Below are 25,372 nucleotides of genomic sequence, written 5' to 3'. Positions count from 1 at the left end.
ACAAAGCTGATAAAATTCCGAAAAATATCATGCTTCAGCCATTGAGATCTACAAGATGCCTGAAAGATCAATGAGAGGCTTTTTAACTTTGACATGACTTACCTGAACTTACCTGAAGATTGAACAATATAGACAAAGTACTCAAGTCCTGGACTTGATCTTTTTCCAATTCATGTATGACTTGAAGGTTTCTGATTCATGTTCAGACTTGGACCTGGAGACTCAGGGACTAAACACTCTTATTTAGTTCTCTATTTTTTGCAACCACTGCTCTCAGAATATACACTTTTATAAACAAGCTTTCAAATTATGGTATTAAGTTCAGAGGCATAATTTATACAAGGACCTATTGAGTGGGCAAGTAAAATGGGAAGAAAACTTGAAATTTGGACTTGGTTTTAGGTGATTGAGACAACTTTGTTTTAAGTAAAGAACTCAAACAATCAGAACTTGAAGCCTGTCACTTTTTTGTGAGTCCCTAGGGGGGATAAACTGCAGAAGAGTTGCGTCTAGACAAGAATCTGAAACCAAAAACAACATGCAAGATTCAAGTCACAGAGTAAAAAGTGTCACAGTAGTGCAGTGTATGTTCAGCCCTGGACAGACCTCAGTTGTTGGCCAGGATTTCCCCATTGGCAATAAGTGGAGGAAGAACGTCTCCAGCCATGGGAGTGCTGGCAGAGGCTCGATGAATTCTCCTGTGAATTGAAATGTAAGCTTACAGTCCAGATGGCAGTGCATGATCAGGTCATAGCAATACACTGCGGGGCCCTGACTAAGAATTACCAGAAGTAGTTCTTTTTTTTTTCTTTTTTTATGAATGAATTAAATGTTTCATCTATGAGGTTTCTATGGGAACAAGGAAAAGTTCCCATGGCATATGTGTGGAGTGAGTGTGTATAAAGTTGCTGTGTGAAAGTGGGTGACTTTGTTGACGTTTTACAGGCAAACTGTCCAAATCCCAAACTGATCTGCAGTCCATAACTCTGGCTTTCCATCCACAAGGAATGCTTTGGATTTCAATTTCATATCTTTATATGCACACACAGCAGTCAGGTACAAGCTAAAAAGAGTCCAAAGATTTACAGCTGCAACGGCTAAGGTCAATGCATACCGGTTGTAAAGAGAAGAGAAATCACAAGAGCATTATATTGAAAGATATACCGAGCTGAGATTGAACTTGATTTAGCTGCAACATAAAATGATCAATGGCATTTTTCAGACAAAAGATTTTAATTAATTGATTAAAGCAGTACTAACTCATGCCCCTAGAGGCCATAAGCGGCACTTGAGATGTCATAGTATTTTGCGTTTTTTACTCATTAATTGTCCGAGTAAAGACTACGCTGACAGAAAAGACAAAGAGGGATATAGTACATCCAATTACACAATGGAGATTTTTTTCTTCACTCAAACTTGGCTGCAAATACTGTTTAAGTGGTGCTAGCCCGCAGTTAGCTTTGCCCGTAGCCTGTTAGCTTCTTCTTCGTGACTGCATTGGTGCTCTGACCCGGTGCAGGCAAAGTTACAAGGGTGTTTTTGTGGCCAGAGACACCGGGGGAGATTAAAGACCCTCCAATCATCCCATTAACACTTGCATTACCAGAGGGACTACAAAAAGGATTTATTAAGGTAAACAAGTTACTCAGTACTGCTTTAAGTTTAAATTTACAAAGATGATGCAGTGAATAACATTTAATATTTGTGAAACTGGTCTAAAATCTGTTCTGAGTGCTGTCTGTGTTTTATATCAGTCTGAGGTAGACAATTGTTAATCAATATGTAGGCTTTTGCTATATTGTTATATTGTTTCACGTGATGAGTTGGAAGTGCAATCTGCAGTTTGTTAAATAATTGCAGCTTATGGTAAAGGCTGCTTTAAAACAATTAAACAAATGTCAATCTTTTTAGGTTTAATTTGACCGACCACCTCAGCCCCGTTATAAAATGTGTGTTGAAAACTGGTAAAAGCTAACAGTAAATGCTATATACTCATACAGGACCACATGGCTGTCAAGACATCCAAACAGGTAAGCTGGTCAGAGGCAGCAGCTCACTAAGGCGGGATATTGTGTAGACATAAATCAACATCACAGAAAAGGACACAAAAGGCTCCGGGTGAATAGCTGACATGCAGAAAATGGTTGAACTGATTCCCGGAAAGTAGGTCAGAATCAGATAGTCAGTCTGTTGGTCAATTTAAAATGCTAGAAGTAGGCGTTTGTGATGGAGAAAAGGATGTGTGTTGAGCAAAAGCATACTAGTAAAATAAACGTTGCTCATGTCACTCTGTTTTAGTCCTGCTTTAAATAGATTTTGTGCTTTACATTTGTGTTGGTTCTTTTTGTCAGCATTCTAGTTTTTCTACAATTCAACAGTTTGTGAGGCTGATCGCTATAATTTACAGAGTGCTTATGGTGAGGGATCCGCAGCGGCTGCCCAAACATCAACACGTCAAAGTGTGCCAACTCCTGTCTCAAACCAGGCCCCTCTTCTGATCCAGTGGGGCATCTTCTCACGCTAACAGCAATCGCCCCTACAGCTGGTGAAACCCCCCCCCCTCCCTGTCTACTGACCTTGTTGCACACGTGTTATAAAATGAACCTCTCAATCAGTGAAAGCCTGATGATTAACTTTACAAGTAACTCATTAATGAACATCAGATGAGAGCAATTAGTCCAAGCCATTCATGTCAATCTGGTTAAGCTTAAATTAGATTTAAGGTACAAGTGACACACATTCACTTTCCACTGGAGTCATACATGAATAAATGCTCCATAAAATTGTAAATGTTTTTGCATTGAGTTATGTTTTCTTGTGGCACACAGCTTGCCACATAATGCATTGAACATGGGACAACACATTATTCTTTTGCCGGTATTTGGTTGTTTATGTTTCCAAGCATACTTGAGAACCAAAATAGCAGCTGCATGTTATATAAGAACAATAACACACTGGCCCTAAATATAGGAACTACCAATTAATTTACCATGCTTTTAACCCTGTTTGTTTTTGTGTGAATGCAGTGAAAAGTGGCAGGCCAAAAAAGGAGCTGCCCGGTGACAGACCTGTGGTGAACTGGATATCTGAACAGAATCGCATGGAAGGCATTCGGCCGATTGTTCTTCTTCACTGCGCAGACTTGAGAAACACTGAGATAGAGATCTATTATTTTCTTTTACGGCTTTAAGTCAGAGGGAGGGCACGTATTTCCTGTTCTCCAGAGTTTGAGGTGACTCGTGCCTTGTGGTCAAAAGCCTGACCACAAACTGCATCGTAAATAAACCTTCCACCTTTAGAACCAAAATCAAGAACATTATTTGCTAATCTCAGCCAAATGGAATATAACTTCATTTTTACCCAGCATTTTGATATAGTCATTTGTAAATTAAATGAGAGAAAATGACAGAGACAAGGATAGAATGCAACATCTTTGCAGTTTTGAATTAAGCTCAATAATTCTGCTGGTGTGCGGACACTGTTTTGAACTCCTCCCCTCCCTGTTGGGACAGAGTGTGATTAGAGCCAACACAATCTTGGGCAACCTGCTTGGAGTGCTCAAAGAGAGAGAGAGAGAGAGAGGGGGGGGGGAGAGGGAGAGAGAGCGAGAGAGAGAGAGAGAGAGAGAGGGGGGGGGGGGGGAGGGAGAGAGAGAGAGAGAGAGAGAGAGAGAGAGGGCAGTCCACTACTGAGCACTCTTGTGGTTCTTGCTACAGCGTCACTGTTGCTTGATCTCTGGCAGTCCAGCTGTGTTAGTGGGGCTTATGCGAGAGTCTGTGAAAAAGTTGCATTAACGCTGGTGGACTAACTCAAAACTTTTTACACTTTCTTTATTGGATTTCTTTTTTCCCAGGGGCCATTCAAGTCTGTGACCGCAAATTGCTACAAAGCTGCGCACAGTGTGGACACATGTTTGCAAGTAACATGGTCGGGCCTTTTTTGGAATAATGTTTTGGAAAACACAGGATTCAACTTTTTGTTTTTATTTTTGAGCAAATTGTAGCACAGAAATGCTGATGATATTCAACTTTGAGGATCCCTAATGAGGAGAAAAATCCCTCCTGCGTGTGACTGACTTGTGTACAGTTATGGATATCACAACAGTGACCAGTCTGACAAATAGCTCTGGGTCGTACCACCCAGCAGCGGGACCCTGGAGCCTGGTGCTGATAGTGTTCATCATTCCAACCACTGTGGTGGGAAACCTGCTGGTCATCATCGCTGTGGCTCGCACGTCACAGCTACAGACCACAACCAACATCTTCATCATGTCCCTGGCCTGTGCAGACCTTATCATGGGGGTGTTTGTGGTTCCTCTCGGGGCCACTATTGTGGTGACAGGAAGCTGGCAGCTTAGCAAACCCTTCTGTGATTTTTGGACATCAGTGGATGTCCTTTGTGTTACAGCCAGTATTGAGACTCTGTGTGTGATTGCTGTGGACCGCTACATTGCCATCACGAGGCCACTGCGGCACAAGGTCCTGCTCAACAAGCTGCGAGCCCGGGTCATAGTGTGCTTGGTGTGGTTAGTGTCAGCATTAATATCATTTGTACCTATAATGAAGGGATACTGGCAAGCAAATGGTAATGAAGAAGCAGAAAAATGTTACAACGATACAGCATGTTGTGACTTTGTGACCAACATGCCCTATGCTATCATTTCCTCCATAGTCTCCTTTTATATTCCACTGCTTATAATGATTTTTGTCTATGCTCAAGTGTTTTTGATAGCCAAACGGCAGGTACAGCTTATTGACAAGAACAGACTACGTTTCCAACATGAGTGTCCAGGACAATTACAAGTACATGTAAATAACATACTGCCATCTCCATCTGTGGGCTATAGTGGCAACGGCGCAAAAAGGAAGAGCACCAAGCGCAGGCCTTCTCGGCTGATGCTGGTGAAGGAGCACAAAGCACTGAAAACTTTGGGCATCATTATGGGGACTTTTACTGTGTGCTGGCTGCCCTTCTTCGTGGCCAACATTATCAATGGCAGAGGCATCCCAGACTGGATCTTCAGACTCTTGAACTGGCTTGGGTACATAAACTCAGGTCTCAATCCCATCATTTACTGCAGGAGCCCAGAGTTTCGAACTGCATTTCAGAACTTGTTGGGCTGCCCTTGGCTGTCCACGCTATGGCTTAACTCTTTGTATAAAGAGCTTCAGACTCGCTGCCCCTGTTTTCTCTGGGACGCAGAGACGGGCGGTACCCGCACCTTCCAGAAAGCTCCAAATGGGACGACAGAGGGAACTGAGAGCCCGGCCAGCACACTGTGCAGCTACCGGAGTGAAGAGGCATCGTCTGGCCCTTTGCAGCCCAACGGGAGTGCACAGTTTAGTGAAATATCAGAACCAGGATCGTCATGGTAAGTTTCACAGAACTCACTTTATGCTTTTACAAGGCAATGGGCAATTAAAATGATACCCTCAAAATCTCCAGATTTATATGTTCTAAGAACAGAGGATACAATAGCAATTATTAACCGCACAAGTTGGCTTTTTTGATTCTTTATTTAAATATATATATAAATGAGGATATATACAGCAGTAACGGTGGTCATGTAGTGTGTAGTATTATCAATATGCTGTAGTTCTCCATGAAACCTGACCCTTCATAGGCTACGACAGTCATGCCATATATTTCACTGAATTCCAAAGGTTGCAGGAAATTGAACTTTAATACAATTGTTAACATCAAATCAATACCAAATACTACAATAATATAATACAATATGACATAATTTCATAAAATAATACTAATATTTAGCACTGCTTTGATTTTATTCAAAGTTAATTTGTTCCTTAGTTTATTTAGATTTTTTGAAGACAATCCCTTATATTACAAATCCATATTTGGACAATTTAATACATCTTAAAATCTGTCTGTGAAATTAATTGAGTGGTACAGTTTATAAAAATAATCATGTCTGCTGCCCTGGCAGTGAAATGTAAGAGCTGGGTTTCTGTCCCTGAGGAAATAAACATCTAGACTATGTGCTGTTTCAGTGTTACCTGCAATCACCGTTCTAATCCTGCTGATGTCAGAGCAGGAAAAATAACACACATGTCCGTCTCCCCTTACAAACATATTGTTGGTAATCTGTGGAAAAATATTTCAGACCAGCGCAGTCAACAATGCATATCATTAATCATAATCAGCCAACGGACAGTAAAATATAGGGCCACTTCACAGAACAGCCTGAGTCTTTCCACTAAGGGTGAAGCCTGTCAGAGGGCCTCAGCTCGCCCTGCCTATCGCCCGCAATACTGATAAATCTTTATCAATGACACACAGGGACACCCCTCAAAGAGAGAGAGAGGGAGAGGGGAGGGCGAGTTAAACTTCAGCCAATCAGAACGCACCAAAAACAGCAGGTTAACCAAGGTTGGACAATTCAATATTTATGACAACATATAAGAACAAGTACAAAGTGTACACTCATTAATCTGTGTAACAACTGGTGCATAAACCATAATGCAACTTTCAGTCGGAGCCCTTACTCCATATTCTATAACAGTACAAAATAAGGACAAACAGCTCATAATTACAACATTGTAAATGTAAATTAAGTGGTTTTTTTTAATCATAAGAAAGCAAAGTAAACACTCATCACTCATGAGAACTCGTCTTAACTGAAAGCATTCGCAAATATGTAGCTAACATGGCCAATGATTAAAATAACTCAATAGTTCATTTAAAGGCTAATTTGACCTTGTTAACATTACATAATTAACATTAACATAAATGTTGTTTTTACAAATCAATAGTCTAGAATAGTCTTTGTGAATGAACATCCTGCCCATAACTAAGAACTGCTTGGTGGTGTGAGACATCAGAATAAAGAGAGCAATAAAATGTATTTTTCAATCATTTTGCACTGCACGGGGATATTTTATTTCAAATATTGACTTAGCGCTCACTGTTTCCGTGTTTCCATTTTTTTGACATGACAGCCCTCTCTTGGCGGATTCCCGCTGCAGACATCATCAATGAGGGGCATAAAAACGTGAGATATTGAGCAGCTTATGAAAAGTCTTCCTTAAATGGCGAGCGGTTAGTTGGGTTGTAAATAAGCCCCAGGACGGCTCAGTGGTTCAGGGAAGTGCTTTGAGCTGGATTACAAATGTTAAGTGAGTGCAGCTGCCACAGACAAAGTCAATCTCAAAGACAAGCATTAAGAGTAAAATACTGCCAGGCCACAGTCCATTTCACAAAACTCAAACACAATATTATGAGCACAATTGGGACGGGAGGTGAAAAGGTTTACATACATATCTTTTCATTGCTAAAATAAAAGTATTACAAAATTATTATTGGTACTGTACAGAAGTTACATAAAATGTGATTTTCTTACAGATACAGTATATTGATTAACTACATTTTTATGTTTTATCCTATGAAATGCAGCTCTATCAGGATCATAACGATTTGGGCAGGATTTGAGAAATAAAAGCTATAAGAGGTTTAAGAGCTTCCATGGAAAACATAATATCAAACATGATATCAAGTTTGTTTTCGTACAAATACATGACAAGCAACAATAGAGGCACACTAAACGCCCTTATCAACACTGCAGCAGCCTCTGGTGTCACGTATCCTCTGCTTTCTATGGCACAAGCTCTGGCTGGCTGCATAGACTCATCTCATAAAATCAGTCAAATTTGTCTCTGTTATCATTAGTAAACCTTTAATCCTCCTGGACGTTTGATTCCTTTTTTAATGCTACAAAAATGGCAAGGAATACAATTACTATATTCACAGTTCCACAGGATTATTTTAGAAATGAACTCAAAATAACCAAAATCTACAGCTGGCTTGTAAAAAAAACAACAAAAACAAAAGTGCATGATTGGACCACTTTTTTACTTACACGTCTTTGTGATACTCTGACCATTTATTTGAAAAAACACTACATGTTATTAGCAGACTGAGCAGAATAACCTTTTTAGCACAGTTGATACATGACTGAGGTGATTTATCAAGGCGGGTGCTAAATAACGGGAGCAAGCTAGAATATAGCGAATTGTGGACAATTTGTGCCTAATTTCTCATTTGAAATGGTCTGTATTACAGTTTTATGATGTGCTACTGGTTTTGCACAAGGGAAACATTGGGTAAATGACCCCCGAAAACAGACTGAACGAGGAACATTTTATTTCACTGCGAAGCAGCCAAGGAATCATAATTTACCCACTAAAGAATGAAAAGGCAAATGGCACAACCAGGCAGGCAGTAACTTAAATATTGACTTGAATTGAAAAATCAGCAGAGCAGAGATTGAAGTATATAAATAAGTAAAGACAACAAACATAAAGTGAGGAAAATTAGGTTTTCCAATATTAGTTACAAAACTAAACCTGCTCTGTATGATTTGGTGAAATATTTGCAGTACAAAAATGCACTGTTTGAAATGGTCAGTGCAAATAAGGGCAGGCTGATGAATTTCGATTTAGCTCCGTGTTTGATGGGTCAGAAAAAGAGGTGCTGGAGCGGCTCCTCTGGAAAATGGATTTAATGGTATCTGACCAAAATCTGTCTGATCTCGTGTAATGTGCTGATTTCACCGTGCAGAAACCTGCTAATGTGCGGTACTTACAGCTGATACAAGCCATTTATTTGGTATAGTAATTTGATATTGCTTTTTATTCCAGCGTCGACTCAAAATGCAATTATCTTACATTACAAAAAACTACCATAATGTTGTAGAGATTGTGTCAGAAACCCCCTGCAATAGCATAAATTCGAAACCTTACTCTCGAGTCACCTAATAATACAAAAGCTACACCTTTGTATTACAGCATTAGAAAATATCAGAGTAGAAAACCATTCCATCTTCAATAATTCAGTGTATTTATTTGGAAAGGCTGTTGAGAATGCATTTGTTTGTACTCTGTGAATCAAAGTTTAGAGTACAAGCAGTCCTTTAAAGATCACTAATCATCTTTGTGTGGGCAGTGTCAACTTTGAGTGACATGTTTTGCCGTACATCATGTGCTTTGAAATAGCCACTATTGCCACTTCTTATTGGCTCCCTATATATTTTCCCAATGACATACAAACAACAGAGATGTTTCATGCATAGCTTTAGGCTTTAGCTTTACTGTCCTGTTGGGTACGTTCAAATAAGGTTACAAAATCACGATTTTAATCATCGCAATTGCCAAGATTGCAAAGGTTTCAATAATTTAGGCAGCTGGATGTCCTCTGAAGACAACAAAATGTCTAAGTCCATAGGTTTTCGTAGTGTATAAAACTTGATACTTGCTGTATCATTTAAGCTAGTTTTGTGACTTTTCTCAAACCTCAATGCTTCTGAAGTTGCTTAAAATGTGCATGTGAAGTGTACCTGTAATTTAGAATCCGAACAGTGAGTATAGTCATCGCCATTTAGGTTATTTTTCCAAATCGTCCAGCCCTACATTCAAAGCCCGCTGTATACTGGGTGTAAGCATATGATTAGGCCCGCATTAGGCAAAGTGATGTTTTGATTGTGTTTGAGGAGGGGTCAGCCAGTGCTAATGCTTTTTTTCCTGTGCCGTTGCGGAGTCCGGGATCTTTCTGTACTAAGTTTGTCTCCCCGGCACCTATACTGTGCCTTTAGTATGCTCAGGCAGAGATCAGGACTAAGAGAGCAGAAAGCAGAAAGCAGGATCCAACTAAACATACTGTAGCAGTACTCACCTGTGGGAAACCGCTCAGGCGGACCAGCCGCTGCATCATGGTTTGCCCCAAGAGACACCCATATCCTGGGCAATAATCGTGATGTATAATCATGTTTATTAGCAGTGATCACTCTGCAACTGATCACGTCCAATGTGTGTTTAACATTTCATTTATCTTTATCACAGTTTCTTGTGGTTTGACTTCAACGGCTGCATATTTAAAGCAGTACTAAGTAACATGTTTACCTTAATAAATCCTTTTCGTAGTCCCTCTGGGGTTAATACAAATGTTAATGGGATGATTGAGGGGTCATTCATCTCCCTCTGGTGTCTCTGGCCAGAAAACCACAATTGCAACTTTGCTGCTGGGTAGGTGTCACCAATACACACAAATGGAATCACGAAGAAGAAGCTAACAGGCTAACGGCCAAAGCTAACTGCAGGCTAGCGCTACTTAAACAGTACAGCCAAGTTTGAGTGAAAAAAAAAAGATCTCCATTCTGTGATTGGATGTACAATATCCCTCTCTCCCTTTGTCTTTTCTGTCAGCGTAATATTTACTCTCACGGACAATTAATGAGTAAAAAACGTATCATGCTACGACACCTGCAGTGGCGCTTATGGCCTCTAGGGGCATACTTAGTACTGCTTTAAGGGAAATTGCAATAACAATTAGATTTGAGATATACGTTTCAAAATCAATATTTAGTTCTTAAAGGGACTATACGGAGTTTAAAAATGTAAAAATGATGTATTTTCCTCCCCCTACATGCGCCAACAATGTCCTAATGTTTAGAATGAGCCCAGACTGAGCCCAGACCACCACAACTGTCTCTAAAATCATGCTCTGTCACACAAAAAGCTGTTAATTTGGTCCGAAGTGCCGTCATGCACGAGCTTAATATAGAAGCTGCAGTTACGCATAAGACCTGAGATAGCAGTAGTGATACAAATGCCCAACTTGCGTCGAGTCTCTTTAAACCACTTTAAAGTGAAGGCTGAAATAATACAGTATGTTCTGCCGCTTAGACCTCTTCAAACAACATGTTTGAAGAGGTCTAAGCTACAGAGTCAGCAGGTTGTATGCATAAAAAAATAGAAAAATAAATGTTGTTTTCAGAGCACATTATAATACATAAGTGCTTGTAGACTTTGTGATTATAATTGTGATTAATTATGCAGTCCTACTTCTAACCATCTAAAATCTACATAGAGAAATGAGTAATGAGTAGAATGTGGTTTTTAGTGCCAAATCCTCAACACATGTGTGGCAGGTGTAAAAGGAAAATACACATGCCACAGATGATGAATGAATTTACCTTAAACTTGATGAATCTCTCGCTTCAACTAAATCAATACAACACAATATGTTCACGTGAAACTGTTAAAATATCAATCCTAGTACATTAGTGCTTACAACACCAACACGAACCTTACCTTTAACTGTATCCATATCATGAGGTCTTGTTCACTTCTTGCTCTGCTCAGGACATGTTCTGTGTCATCTTTTCATCTTCCTGTGTGGACATGTTCAAAGCCATGATAGCATCGGATTCCTATTTTGTTTGGAGAAAGAAAAAGGCGAGTGAGTGAGCGACACTTTGTAAAGCATTCAGCAATTAGCAGCAGAAAAGAGTATGCAATTACATCAACCATAATATCAACAGTATGTGATTGGCAACATGACAATAGCTTTGTGGGGGTGTACACAACAATTAAGAGGTTTGCGGGTCAAACTTCTCGCCATTTCATTTTAGGTATTCTATACAAGATGCTGCCTGGGGCCAAAGTTTGAGGCGGAATTTATTTATTTAACCATACAATTCATCATAAAAAGGATCTAATGCAGGGGTTAATATTGCTTGGTGGTGAACAAATATTTTCGTCCATTGTCAAAAAAAAAATCAATTACAAAAAGTGCTCATGAATCAGACTTACATATAATGTATGAAGTATTTTGTCAAGATATTTCAGAAGCATTGCTTATCCATTTTACATGATGTAAAAGATGTTTTCATTATTGTTTTGGTTCTCAAGCTGATACAATCAGAAAGTAGAATGAGCCCAATGCTTTGAGCATTCATGCTTTGGCTAAAAACAGTATTCAGTAACCCTAAAAGAACTCTCTCTGATCTCAGTGCCTGCTACCACAATCCCTGCACCTGGGGCTGTTCATAAGGTTCTGAGCTTTCAAGTGAGGTATGGCTGTCTTAATATATTAAGTAGGGAAAACTATCCCAGGTTGAGATGTGATTGTAATCACTGTATTTGAACTATTAACCTCTTACCCCACGCCTTAACCGAGCATATTTTCTCCAGTTCGGCTTTACTCAAAACAAAAAATGTCTCGACTGGAGAGCAACAGCGTAGCGGCTCATTTGAAAGCTTAGACCTACAAAACTGATCCTAACTTTTGTCTTGTCACATTTTCTATTGTTTTTCTGTGTTTTCGTCTGTTTTTTGTCGCTTTTTGATGTTGCTATTGTTGCTTTTCCGGCATGTTTTTGATGCGCTTTCGTCATGTTTTTGTTGCGTTTTCACCCATTTTTTGTCACTCTTTTGTCGCTTCTTTGTCACATTCTCGTCCTTGTTATTGTGACACTTTTTTCCAAGCACTTTTAGATTTGCGTAAAGCCAAACTTCCTGGACAAACTTTCCTGGAGAAAATGTCAGGTTCAGGTGGGGGTTAAGAGTTTAAAAACTCTCACTTTAAAGATACTTACTATTTTGAAAAACACTGACAACATCTCCAGTATTTTTGGAGTGACATTTAACTTGAACAGATCATGTGGGTGGCCAGAGGATATACGCTGGGAGTCCGGATTTGGTCCTTGGGCCTAATAGCATCAGATTTAGAGAGAACATTCAGCTTCAAAGCCCCCTAGTGATTTATGGGGACTGTGTTGGACAGTACAGTAGCCCTGCACTTACTTAAGATGACTTTTTAATTAATTGTTTATTCTTCTCTCTACAGCTTTACTTTACAAGAAACCGATGGATGAGGATCATAAGTTCTTAAAAGATTGAAGAAAAGTCACTCCACTAATGTTTCTTCAAGGGCAAAACAGAGAAAGACTGCGTCAAGGCTGTCCTGCAAGAAAGAAGTACTGTACATCCAGGATACACGTGCAACGAAGAGCCTTGAAAAAACTGGATTGGAAGAGGAGGCATTGAGGACACAAGCTTGAAAAATATGACTTTAAGTATGCGAAAATAATAATGCATTCCAGGAAGCTTTGTGGCCTTTCCCCTCTCTGAATTTTATACAATTATTTATGACTGGTTGACAAAACTATAGTTGACCTGAGAGAAAGGATCTGACATGAAATAAACGGTGCCTTTGCATATTTAATTACAGACTTACAATATTCATTTTGAGCCAAAATCTGTATCCGCACAATCGTTATGTTTTTGCGTAAATCTTAAAAGTCTATGCTTTTGGTATGGATAGTATTTATTTTCCTCACAGACTTGCACTGTCAAAAACTGTTAAGACGTAAACTCACTACTTCACTTAACCTGCAGTGCAATGGGTTTTAGTGTCAAAATTAAATTATGAAGTATTTTGTATAGTATGAAGTATCATCAGTCTTGTTGGTTGCATTGGCTTAACAGACAATAAAGTAAATCTGCTATTATTTTGCTCGTGAGCATTTGCCTCCAGAAAGGACACACTTTGATGCAGAGCCAACTTGTGTTACATGTTCATTGTTATAAAAGTAATTTATGTCGAAGAGAAGTTAATATTCTGTTGATATGTTGTAATGAATCAGCATTGATTAAAAACCTAAACATGAATAATACACTAAAAAGTATATACACATATAAATACACTGGAGGGTTGTAGTGTCTTGACAAGACATAAAAATATCAGCCTGCACCAGATGGGAACAATACACTGCCACTCAAATAAATGACCAGGTCCAGTACACTTCACATGTGTCAGGAACAATGGTCAAGGTCAGTTTTTGCCCTCAATTTGTGAGACAAATAATGGGAACAAAAAAGCATACGTGCTGGGGAGGCAGTGCTTTTAACCTTTGCCGTGTGCGGCCCCCTTGAACCTTTCATTTGCACTCCGTGAACCCCTATCTCAAGGTGTAGCAGATTGTTTGTAAAGGGATCGACTAAAACTACTATTTATTTGTAAAATACACAATTTTGAAGTCCAAGCAAACACTCTCAAATTCATACATTTGATAGCTAAACGTTTGAATAGCTTTTCCTTTCAGCATAACAAGGCATTCAGTTTCACCTTCCTTTTTCAATATACTGTACCCCCTGATTGTGAAACACTGTGTTATGGGAATGCTAGAAAATAATTCAGAAAATCAGCACAGGAACCTGCAGTGGGAAATATTATCCTGTCTCACATTAAGCCTGAGCTTATCAGTCCATTCCTGCAACAATGTTTTCTGTGAGTACGACTAGATTGGAATCAACTCCAAACATTTTACATAAGCCACACTTTTGAGGGGGAGTGTTTATAAAACACAAGCCCCACGTAAGAGCACATAAATAAACCAATTGGTTTTCTATAGTGGGGTTTATGTACTGAGTGATTGAAACCACAGCCACCGCAGGGCAAAAACAGAGCAGGTGATTTTTTAAAGCATCATGGGAAACAAGGGGAAAGTACAGCCCAACTCCAACGTCTTTCATTTTCCAAAACAATTATCATCTTGCACAATTGAGCCTAATGCAGAAACAAATCATCCAACCAAGGAAAACCACATCAAAATCATCCTCTATCGCTCACGTGTTGTAAATGTGTTGCTCTGAGTTGCTTGACGTTAATGAAATAAATGTTCTCTTGGGTCTTCCGATGCTAATTGTGTGCCCTCAGATGACACTGGCTTATTTTGTATCATTGTCTATTTCCTCCGGTGCTTTTCAGACAAACACTAAACTTCACAGCTCTCCAGTTCAGACCACTTTGATCTAATAGTAGCTCACCAACTCAATAAGGAGACGTGAATTGGATCTGCTGGTACAGTGCTTGAAAACATCGCCTGAAGTAACACACTGTTTTAGAGTCAACACAAGGTATCGGCGCAAAAGGACAACAAACAGAAGTTGGATTTGATCATAGATGGCACTATGATGTGAGACAGGCAGTGCAGAGATGAGATGCTGCACAACCATAAACTACAACAAATAATGCCCCTTTGAAGATTGTAGACTTTATGAATACAGTTGTATACTGTGTAACTAATTTCACAACAGGGAAAATGCAAACACATAACAACTACATGCTTTCGTAGATCTCTAAAAGGAATAAAACCATTGTTGCTTCCCCACCGCCAACACCCTTTTTCCTTTGTTGATGTCACCACAAGGAAATATCTATCAAAGACAGACCAGGAATACACTGCTGTTCTTGGAACATACCTCCATTTTCAAACTTTCATAATAGTCCTCCATTAAACCCCCACAAGACACGCAAACCAAGTGATAAATGGCTGACAAATAGAACAATTTTGACCAAAAGCTTTTACTGCTCATTCTGAGAGGGCAAAGAGGTAAGGGAATCTTGTTTTTACAGTATATTTCACCCAGAGACACCCAAAGTGCATCACATGGTTAAATGTTTCATTCACTCCATATATGTATGTGAGCTACAGGGTCTACAACCTTTTTCCATGATGAGGTACTGTAAAATTACTTTAACTCTGGCCATAAACTCTATCTATGTTTGCGTAAAGTGTTTAAAATGTTCCGCACCCAAAGAAAATGTATCTAAAATGTGACTTATCAAGCGCATGTAGAAATGTTGAAAGGGCTGGAGAGCTCCCTGTTATATGCTTTTCCTATAGAATTATGAAACTGTGAATATTAGGTTATTGTTATTGTTTTATGTCGGCCAAGTATTAATAATGGATATAATCATAAAGAAAAATTAACTCCGACAAATCACAATTAATCCAATTTCACAAGTGTAATTAATCGCAATAAAAAAAAAAAGATTAACAGTAACTAAATACACTGTAAAAACAGTATAAAATCTACTTTTAAAAGGGTATTTTCCAGGTGCCTGTGGCTGTGTTTATCCACAATCTACTGCCATCTAGTGCAATTATTTGTAACCACTATAGAAACAGCAATATACATGCTGACTGTCAAAGAGGTTTTTTTTTCAAATATGTATATTTTTTTGGTCAAGCAGAACTAAAATGATTATATGGTGAAAACAAACTCTCATAACAATGCCCGATACAGGTGATCTGCTGGGTAAAGGTGGGTAGTCTAAATGGACCAATTGACATCCATGGGCATAAGGAGGTGACAAATTAGAACCATTGCCATAGCAAATAAACAATTCAAAATTGTTCTATTTCTTAAATGGACAAAAGTCCTAATAGCTAATGGTCTCATATAAACCTCTCACCACCCACCTTAACCGAGCGTATTTTCTCCAGTTCGGCTTTGCCCAAATCTAAAAGCTTCTGGACTGGAGCTTATAACACCTCATTTGAAAGCTAAGACCTCTATCTAAACTGAACAGATCTTTTTCCTTACGTTGTAGCCATGTCATCATCACTTTTTTCATTATCTTTTTCATCTAATTTTTGTCACATTTTTGCTGCACTTTCATATGCTTTTTGTCACTTTTTGGCCGCTATTTTACTGCCGTATTGTAGCCATCGGCTAATTTCCATCCGTCGTTGGCTCGTCACATACTCACACTCTAAAAAACACACACTCTCATTCATTCTGACCGAATGTAGGCAGCATGTTTTTAGTGGAAAGGGGGAAATGGAAGACACAAAAGATTCATGTGGTCTCCAACTCGTTCCCCAGCGAGCAGTGGGCTACTTTCACAAAGTAAATATTGCAGATGACTGATTGCCTGTTTGTGGATAGGTTTATTTTAGGTGGACTGGTGGAGTAAATTCAGGATGGTTAGTGGCCAAATTTTTGCCAAGACACAGATTTGACTCTAATGGAAACTTTTCCTTCTAGGAAAAGGCTGCTGGGAGATCCTGGGCAACAAGGTGGAGACCTCTGGCCTTGGCCTACAGTAAACAACGCACGAAAGCGACAGACTCACTCATCACTGTTGCCTGGTGACAGTGCTCTAAATACGTGTGGTCTCCGGGCAACAGCAGCTAAACAAAAGGCTGCGTGAAGGAGGCACATAGCGGACGATTTTGGCGGCCAGTGCAGCACATGGGGACGATGAATTGTCCCAGCAGTGTCCCTGAAAAAAACTTATGCAGGGAAAATGAAGCGTGCAACCAAGCAGCGGCAGGAAGAGAGGTGTTTTCCTCCAGCAGCACGGTGCAGGCCGAAACGAGTCTGCTGTCCGCGTTCAAGAGAGACTCAGAGGCGAGCAAAATTTATCTGGCGGGACCAGGTGAGTACTACACAGGTCCGTCACGGTGAAAGGATAAACGATGACATTAGCTTTGCAATGTTCGATGCTGAGAAATTGGGGCTGACAGCTAAGAGACCCTTTATCTTGTGTTGATTCATGATGACCGGGTCTGCTGTCAAATGGCAAAACAAAAAAAGTAGCCAGAGAAAAGGCTTAGCGTTAGCTTCTTGAGTTAAGTCCACACTCATCTGTTTGGATGCATTGAGGGACGAAGTGGACAAATTAAAGGTTTTATATCCGATTTTTTTTTTTTTCAAACAATGAAAGAGGAAACCATGAAATTAACATTTTAGTTGAGGTACAAACTCATCCCTAATCTCCCTAACAAATTTGTAGCAAGAATTGCAGCAATTCTTCACTTGGACATGTTTATAGGCTTGTTTCACAACTTGCTGGTCATTTTCACAAAACTCGCCAGCAAGTTCATGAAATAGATAAAAATGCTTTATAATTAGATTCACAATGTTTTTCCCACAAATGTCTGAGTTTACAATATACAGAAGGAAGACATTTCAAATTTCAAATCAAGTATAGCTCCTTTAATGATCCCTATGGTAAGCTTATTTAAGATTGAAAAAAAAGAAAAAGTTTAATTATGTCTATTACAAAGTGATTTCAAACTGCTGTAAATACTGATCACTCACTATAATGCAATGGGCTTCAGAAAAATCAAAAACGAAATAAGAAAAAAATCATTAAGTAAATATCCTATTGTACTTTTTTTTTACAGTACAATGTATGAGCAAATCTTTTTTGTGTGCTTGGTTGTTGTTGTTGTTACCTTCCTTCAATAGTACATCTAATCCTGGTTTGTGCTGCTGAACAACCTGTGATTCTTTTTGTTTCCCACAGAGTATTACAGCGAGGATGGGCAAACATTTGAACTGCGTCTTGTTGGAAAAATAAAGCAACAGTTAAGTGTGGACCCCACCATTCGTCCTGAGTATCCGTCACCTCTTGGTTTGACAGAATTTACCAAGCAAGCCACAAAGGTTACCCTGGGAAGGAGTCTCAAGCCAATACTGGAGAACAGGGTAATGGCAGCTTTCACCTACATTATCATTACCAAGGGAACATGCAGCTACTATTTATAGTAGTGTTCCAAACCAAAGTGATAAGGATATGTTCTGATGTCTGTTTTGCTGCTTGCGTGTTTGCTATTTCATAAAGGTTTTAGAGGTCCAAACGCCTGGTTACAATGCTGCCGTGCGTCTTGGAGCTGAACTTTTGAGAGTTTGGTCTGGCAACTCTCCCTGGTCAGGACCAGTGTACTTGTCAACTCCTTGTGATGGTAACTACACTACTCTTTTACTAATTTTAGTAGTGTGTCTACTTACTAAAGGAGGTCTTAAGACCTCCCCAGGGACGACAACGGAGGACGCTCTCTCCCCCCTGATTTTATGGGTCATCTTAGGTACTATGAGCTGGACTTAGCCCTCAGACATCAGTTCAGCACTTGGATATAATGATATAATGATGATATAATGAATGACAGGCCAGTTCATTCAAAGCTTAATAACAATAAAATCTTGACTACAATCAAATCTTAAATTGTATTCTAAAATTAACAGGAAGCCAGTGCAACAACGCAAGAATGGGAGAAATGTGTTCATACTTAAGAGCCGTGCCGTAGAATTTTAGACTAACTACAGCACGACTTGCTCAAAATTCTCATATACTTATATAAACAGGTTCACTTTAGATAAAAGATGGAGGTGATAAAAGCTGAAGTTAAAATCAAAGTCAACAGTAACACTAAGGCTGGTGGCCAGATCTTGTGCCTGGCGCAGGCTACTAGTGAACTGAAATTTTACGAGTGGCGGAGCTATGAGCTATGCACCTTTGCCACTTGCAAGAGGGCGTCGCAAGAGGAGGTGACTGCTCTGATGGGAGTGCTGCTGACGTTCATTTCTTTGTTTACATCGCATACATACAACACTTCTCCCTCGCCCCCCTTCCCGGCTGTGGAGTCTGGTTGGAGGAAATCGGCTTTTGTACATACACCGCCATTGGCCATGAGAGTTTTTCCACCCCATGTACTTCTGACTTAAATGTGCTAGTTCTAGAGTGGCAAGATCTCAAAGTGTGCTCCTAATAAGCACAAAATGTTGTGCTATAGTCTGCGTTTTGAAAGACATAGGGCCCGATCTTGTGCATCAAAACAAAGACGATAGCGTGACATTTTGCGCACTTTGTGATCTTGCCACTCCAGACTTAGCGTATGTAAGTGGGTGGAGACACACATTTTCCTCCAACCAGATCGACTCCGCGTCCAGGAGAGTGGTTGTGTGGGAGTGGGGAGTGAACATGTGCTTTTGTTTTGCTTCGCGTTCACGCCAAGCGCGGGCAGATCCGCGCCACAGCGGACGCTGTAGCTCTTTTTCTCTCGAGACGTGAACATCGTTTAGCTCACGATGGGGTACATAAACTTTTTAGTTTGACCTTTGAGAGCCTAAGGCTTAAGAAAGAACGCAAGACAGCGCAATGTAAACGAGGAAGTGAATGTCAGCCGTGTTTCCATCAGTGCAGTCACCTCCTCTTGTGACGCCCCCTCACAGGTGGCGGAGGCGAATGGCACATATAGCGCCGCCACTCGGAAAATAATTCGCCAAGAGCCTGCGCCGCCCCGTGCGCCGCCACAAGATCTGGCCCATAGTCTTTAAGATAGTCCAGGTCATTCGAAGAGTCAATGGGGCCAAACACCAGTGTGGTGTTCAGTTTTGCTTTCATGAAGGTCTAAAACGTTTTGAGCCAACCGGGCCTTGATGGTATGGTGGAGTAGAGAAAATAATAAATAATAATAATAATGCATTAGTCTTATAGAGCGCTTTTCCAGACACTCAAAGTCACATTACAATGTTGTGCATTATAATTCACTCCATACTCGGTGGTCGTAAGCTACTATTGTAGCCACAGCTGTCCTGGGGTAGACTGACTTCCGTCAGTGAGGCTACCAGTCTGTGCCATCGGCCCCTGCAACCAACACCAACCACTCCCTCATTCACTAGATTCACCCAGGCTTCTTGGTGTTCCCAAACGGTCTCCCATCCAAGCACCAATCAGGCCCTTCCTGCTTAGCTTCCGAGGTCTGACGGGATCGGGCATATAAAGCTGGTATGGTCAGGGGACACCCACCATTTTTCTTCAAAGGCATAAAGATTTGGCAGTAGGGGTGGGCCATATCGTACCGCATATCGTTTTTGCGATATAATTTTTTGGTATTGTTGTAATTTTTCATATTGTTGTGGACAGGATATAATTTATGTTACGCTCAGCTCCATCAGAGCAGCATAAACACTGACTGTGACGGGGACAACCCTCGTGGGGCCTTCGGTCATTTTGACCTGAAAGCCACTGGAGCCCGCGGTCTATCAAAATGACCCAAAAGCAACAGAAGATTTTTGTAAAAAGAAGCAGAAAAAAATATGAATGTATGGTTATTTTAAGGCTCTTTTTTGGAGTGTACATTTTTTGACATTAGGGTCTTGAAAGGGTGCAAAATTAAGGGCCACTCGAGGAGTAAAATGAAATGAAAGATGTAAGCGGCTTGAGTAGGTCATATTTGCGAGGAAATTAGTAGGCTGTTAAAACAAAAAAGAATAAAAGATCACTGAATTAATCTTCCCAATAGGCGTAAGACAGGGATTTTGAAGTAATTTGTCCATTGTCAATTATATCGTCAAATATATCGTTATCGTGATATTTCTTTTTTTACATCGTGAGGCCATATGGCCCTGCCCTATTTGGCAGTCGTCTATGTAGAAGTGATAAGAGATGCCATGCTTTTGGAAAAAACGTATTTAGCGGGAGAATATAAAGAGTCAACAGTACAGTACAAGCAGTACAGTACAGTACAGTACAAACAGCACATTGGGACACACAGAGCAGAGTTTCAGTCAGAAAGGAATGAATGATGCGGGATACAGGATATCTGAAGTGTATGGAGGTTGTGTGAAGTAACATGTGTAAAAGATGAACGTACAGAAAAAAGATATAAAGCTGATGATTCATGCTGAAAGCCTTGAATGGAGCAGAAAGAAAATGACGTTAGAGACATCTCTTCACCATTTGCACTGTTCTGGATTTGAAAGCAACACTAATAGTTGACAATTACCTGCACTTTCCCTTTTCTATGATTATGAAATATTTTTTCATCCCATTTATGTATGTTGATTTATTGAACATTTTGAAAAACTGAATGGTTTTAATGATGATTTATAAAAGCAGTGGCATTTGATTGCATAAGAAATCAGCATTATTAAAATAGCGATGAAACTGCTTAACAACTATTGCATATGGCTTTTTGCATTCTGCAGCTAAAAGGTTTATGCATTGATTCTATAAAGGGGTTTTGTATAGCTTTGTGTGTCTTGGGTGATATGTTGTCTTGATCCTCCTACAGGCTCATTGGCCAGTATCTTCCAGGCGGCAGGCATCCACGATATCCGCCAGTATTACTATTGGGATGAGAAGCAGCGTGGTGTTTGTTTGGACAAGCTTGTGGAGGATCTGGAGAGAGCTCCACAGCAAAGTGTTGTAGTTCTGTATGCGTCTGGACATTACCCAACTGGAGCAGACCTCAGTGAAAATCAATGGGAGATAATTACACAAATCATTAAGGTGATTTAGTTACTTTTAAGAACAAACAGCTCATTGACGTGCATCACATTCACATTTTGTTTAAAATTCCCAACAGGGGCGAAGGCTTTTTCCTTTCTTTCTACTGCCTGCACTTGCTCTCAGCACAGGGCATTTAGGGTGTGATGCAAGGCCTATTCAGAAGTGTGCCGCGCTGGGGATGGAGCTCATCTGCGCACAGTCATTCTCCCACTGCTTTGGACAATACGGTAAAAAATTCACCCAATCAGCCTATTGCTTATTCTGAATATTCTAAGAAAAGTCTGTTTCAGAATAACCACATAAGAATAGAGTAGAGGATTAGAAAGTACCTTATTTTTGCCACATATATTATTCTTGTCTGTACTGAGTAGGTAACTCTTTTGTTGTATAATACTTCATATAGACTTTGGTATAATATTCAATTTTGCCATCTGACAAGCCAGACTATATTACTAATATGCACTTGACACAAAGGAAGCATTTGGCAAAAAAAACCTGAATCTGACTTGCTGTATTGAGACCAGAAAGATTAAAAAGGATACAGAGAGGATGCACATTTTTATTATATGCAGACTTCTTAGTTCTCATACTGAGAGTCAAATAATAATAATGCAGATTTTTTTGGATTGCATTTTTACAACTCTACTATTTCAGGTGAGGGTGTCGGTCATCTTTTGTGCGTCTTGAAAGACAATTACTTTCTGATGGCAAAGCAGTCCCAGGCCAAGGAGATTGTGAAATCCCTCTGGGCTCAGCCTTCTGTGATGGGAGCACACATTGTCACCGCTATTCTCAGTAATCCGGCTCATTTTATAGAGTGGTAAGTGTGTGAATTTGATGAACAGCCTTTCAAAGCTTTCAGGGGTCTGCTGCTAATATCTTTCTTTAGCTAAATCCAATTTGATATAAATGTACATTTTTCATTATCATTGGAAACTATATTTATTTAAATGGCCTCTTTTTTCAGGCAAGAGGAGATAAAGCGCCTTGTTGAAAGATGTATGTTGGTGCGCCAAGTTTTGAGAGAAAGACTGAGGCACTTGGGATGTCCTGGTTTTTGGGACCATCTCACTCATCAGCGAGGACTATTCAGTTGTATTGGCCTAAGTGGTGAGAAATCTTAATTTACTTGTAATAATGTACACACTTGAAGGATGCACAGTGTATTATCAGTATAGCAATGATTTAAGGAATTTAAAGTAGTACAAGTGCCATTTGATTGTCGTTTTTTATTTTAAAATGAAGAGCATTTTGAACACATCAGGGAGATTTGAGAGAAGACTAACTATGAAGTGCATAGACAAGAATCACCTGCCATTCAGAACATGTCTGCAGAGGTCTAAAGGATGCATTTCTTAAAAGCTACCGCATAATTGTCTTTCTAATCTAGATCCACAGGTGGACTTTTTGGCCTACTCGAAGCATGTCTACCTTCTTCCCAATGGATGCCTTAATGTGAGTGCACTCAATGGTAGAAACCTGGAGTACGTAGCTGAGTCCATCCGCCAAGCCACTTCACTCTGACATCATGGCTTTTTAAGTAAAGAGCCCTTATTAACTTTCCTTTTTCATAACAGTTGATGAGAACTATGAGACTGTAAATTTACAAGAAGGTAGTGCTACATTATATCCTTTATATCCTATATCCTTACACTGTCAAAGTTAATGCTTTTACTCATGATTAATCAAAACGTAATTAACTATTTAATCATCAATTAATGGCAAATTAGTCACATGAAATTATTGCCAAAAAGACAGATGTAAGCAGTTAGGCTTTTCACATTTATGAAATATTTTTGTTGATAAAATGTGAACAAATGGTTTGAATTAGAGCATAAAATAAATAATGAATATAAAAATTACTTTAAAATGAGCTGCAAATTATCGTGAAAAATGAATCTATTGACAGAAAGTAGTAATATACAATAGCATATGTTCGGATGTTCCGTTGATCCCTAGGTAGGTCAAACCAGCCTGTGGGCCGTCACTTTGTGCTAGTTTGTGTTAGTTTGTGTTTGTAATGCGTGCAAGGCTTTAAAAGTTTGATTGCAAACAATTAAAGCCACTAAATTAAAATGTTAGGGGCGGTCCAAACTCATTCCTAACTTTCCTAATATATTTGTAGCATCCAAACTCTTTACAGGGACAAGTTTATTGACACATTTCACAACTTGCAGGGTCACTTTCACAAAAACATAAGAAAAATAGCCTGAAAGTTCATAAAATTGATACAAATGTTTTATAAGTTGATGCACGCTGTTTTCTCCACAAACGTTTGAGTTTACAAAATACTAAGCTATACTAATACTATACTATACTATATACTAATACCAAGAGGTCAACATAACTTTCATTTCATTTCTTGAAGTAACATCAGGTATAGCTCCTTAAAACTCACAGAAGCCTCTTTCTAAATACTGCCATATCACTAATGTAAATGTTATGTTCTACAAAGAGTGCAGCTCGTTTAGCGCAAATGGACAAATAGATTTTTTCCCCCACAAAACAATATGCCAACTTTCATCAAGATATTGATGAATCATGATACATTTTAATCTGCTAAATTGCACAGCATGTGTCAATAATACTGTGCAATTGGGCATTCTGTCTGGCTCTTCTGTAATAAAAGAAAAGTTGATGTTGTAAATTAAATTGTGCATTGATGGATACATTTTAGGCACCTGAGACACAATGCATACATTTTATAGATGTGGACATGTTTCCTTTACCTTACAAAAAAACAACACATGTTGTTTAGTCTTCATGACCAGTCTGGATTCTGAGTCCTTTGCCATTGCCTTATTCTTTTCAACCCGTAATGGTTCAATACAAATGTTTGTCCTTGTTATGTGGGCAAACAAAAGCCTCATTCAGATACGTTTTTTGAATCCGTCTTTTCTATGTGAGCACCTATACATCCCGCTCTCTCATTACATGACATAGTTCTAAGAGAGAGTATTTTAAAGTAGCCGAGTCTTTCATTTGAGAATTCTCGAGCAAACTACTTGTACAATCAGCATGTCCCTGAGCACACATTCGAAACCTTTGATGGTGTTTTGAACTTCAAAGCATTATATTTAAGAGCTCGACCCAACATTGTTTTCAGAGTTTGATGTTAACTGAGGAACATAGTGGCTGAGTGGTTAGTAATCTGGTCTTACTGCAAGAAAATCACAGGTTTGATTCCAGGACTGGCTGGAGCCTTATGTGTGCATATCCATGTGTATCCTCTGTATCTAGATGGATCTCCCCGAAATGCTCTATCCTCCAGCTAGATAGCTCTGGCCACGATCTGGAGATGTGTGCAACTCAATTTGAGTTCCTACCCACCAGTTGAGAATCACTGGTTTAGACAAAGCACAGTAGCTCAATCCAGATTTAGATGTGCATTAAACTTGATCTATTTCATTAATTACTTTACATTGATTACTTTACACCATAGTTACTTTCTCTCTGAAGTTGGACTTGGTGGACCCTTGTGTGTTTTGGGTTGGTGAGTGATTTGTTATCTTAAATTTCTCTCACGTATTATACTCACTCAGACATCGACTGGACAAAGTAGATTTATTGATGAAGAGTAAGCACAGAGCATGTCTTTATTATGAGAGGTGTAAATTAAGTCAGCTGATTGTTAGGAGAAGGCAGGCCCTCCGGGGGCTGATTGACGCTGATCGATGATTCGCCGTGACTCACTCAGAGCAAGCAT

At 39.5% G+C, this 25,372-nt stretch overlaps 2 protein-coding genes across 2 annotated transcripts; both read left to right on the top strand.

The window, feature by feature from the left end:
• The first annotated feature begins 3,815 nt into the window (after positions 1 to 3,815).
• On the top strand, positions 3,816 to 12,969 carry adrb3a (adrenoceptor beta 3a). Its single transcript, XM_079564952.1, has 2 exons — positions 3,816 to 5,371; positions 12,643 to 12,969. Exons 1-2 carry the CDS (start codon positions 4,089 to 4,091, stop codon positions 12,668 to 12,670), a joined length of 1,311 nt encoding a protein of 436 aa, XP_079421078.1. The 5' UTR covers positions 3,816 to 4,088; the 3' UTR covers positions 12,671 to 12,969.
• Positions 12,970 to 16,773: 3,804 nt separating this feature from the next.
• got1l1 (glutamic-oxaloacetic transaminase 1 like 1) lies at positions 16,774 to 23,295 on the top strand. Its single transcript, XM_079572766.1, has 8 exons — positions 16,774 to 17,025; positions 17,899 to 18,080; positions 18,217 to 18,337; positions 21,449 to 21,666; positions 21,743 to 21,893; positions 22,321 to 22,486; positions 22,634 to 22,776; positions 23,057 to 23,295. Exons 1-8 carry the CDS (start codon positions 16,839 to 16,841, stop codon positions 23,188 to 23,190), a joined length of 1,302 nt encoding a protein of 433 aa, XP_079428892.1. The 5' UTR covers positions 16,774 to 16,838; the 3' UTR covers positions 23,191 to 23,295.
• The last annotated feature ends 2,077 nt before the right edge of the window (positions 23,296 to 25,372 follow it).

The sequence above is a fragment of the Gobius niger genome (assembly GCF_951799975.1).
Source record: "Gobius niger genome assembly, chromosome: 1".
Taxonomy (NCBI): Eukaryota; Metazoa; Chordata; class Actinopteri; order Gobiiformes; family Gobiidae; genus Gobius; species Gobius niger.
The sequence above is the reverse complement of the archived record's forward strand: the minus strand, read 5'-3'. Positions and strand labels throughout refer to the sequence as shown.

Excerpts from the sequence above, each read along its gene's own strand:
- got1l1 (XM_079572766.1), top strand. The coding sequence starts at position 16,839 with ATGGGGACGATGAATTGTCCCAGCAGTGTCCCTGAAAAAAACTTATGC. Across the intron at positions 17,026-17,898 it reads AATTTATCTGGCGGGACCAG|AGTATTACAGCGAGGATGGG; the intron begins GTGAGTACTACA and ends TGTTTCCCACAG. Across the intron at positions 22,487-22,633 it reads CCGGCTCATTTTATAGAGTG|GCAAGAGGAGATAAAGCGCC; the intron begins GTAAGTGTGTGA and ends CTCTTTTTTCAG.
- adrb3a (XM_079564952.1), top strand. The coding sequence starts at position 4,089 with ATGGATATCACAACAGTGACCAGTCTGACAAATAGCTCTGGGTCGTAC. Across the intron at positions 5,372-12,642 it reads TCAGAACCAGGATCGTCATG|CTTTACTTTACAAGAAACCG; the intron begins GTAAGTTTCACA and ends TTCTCTCTACAG.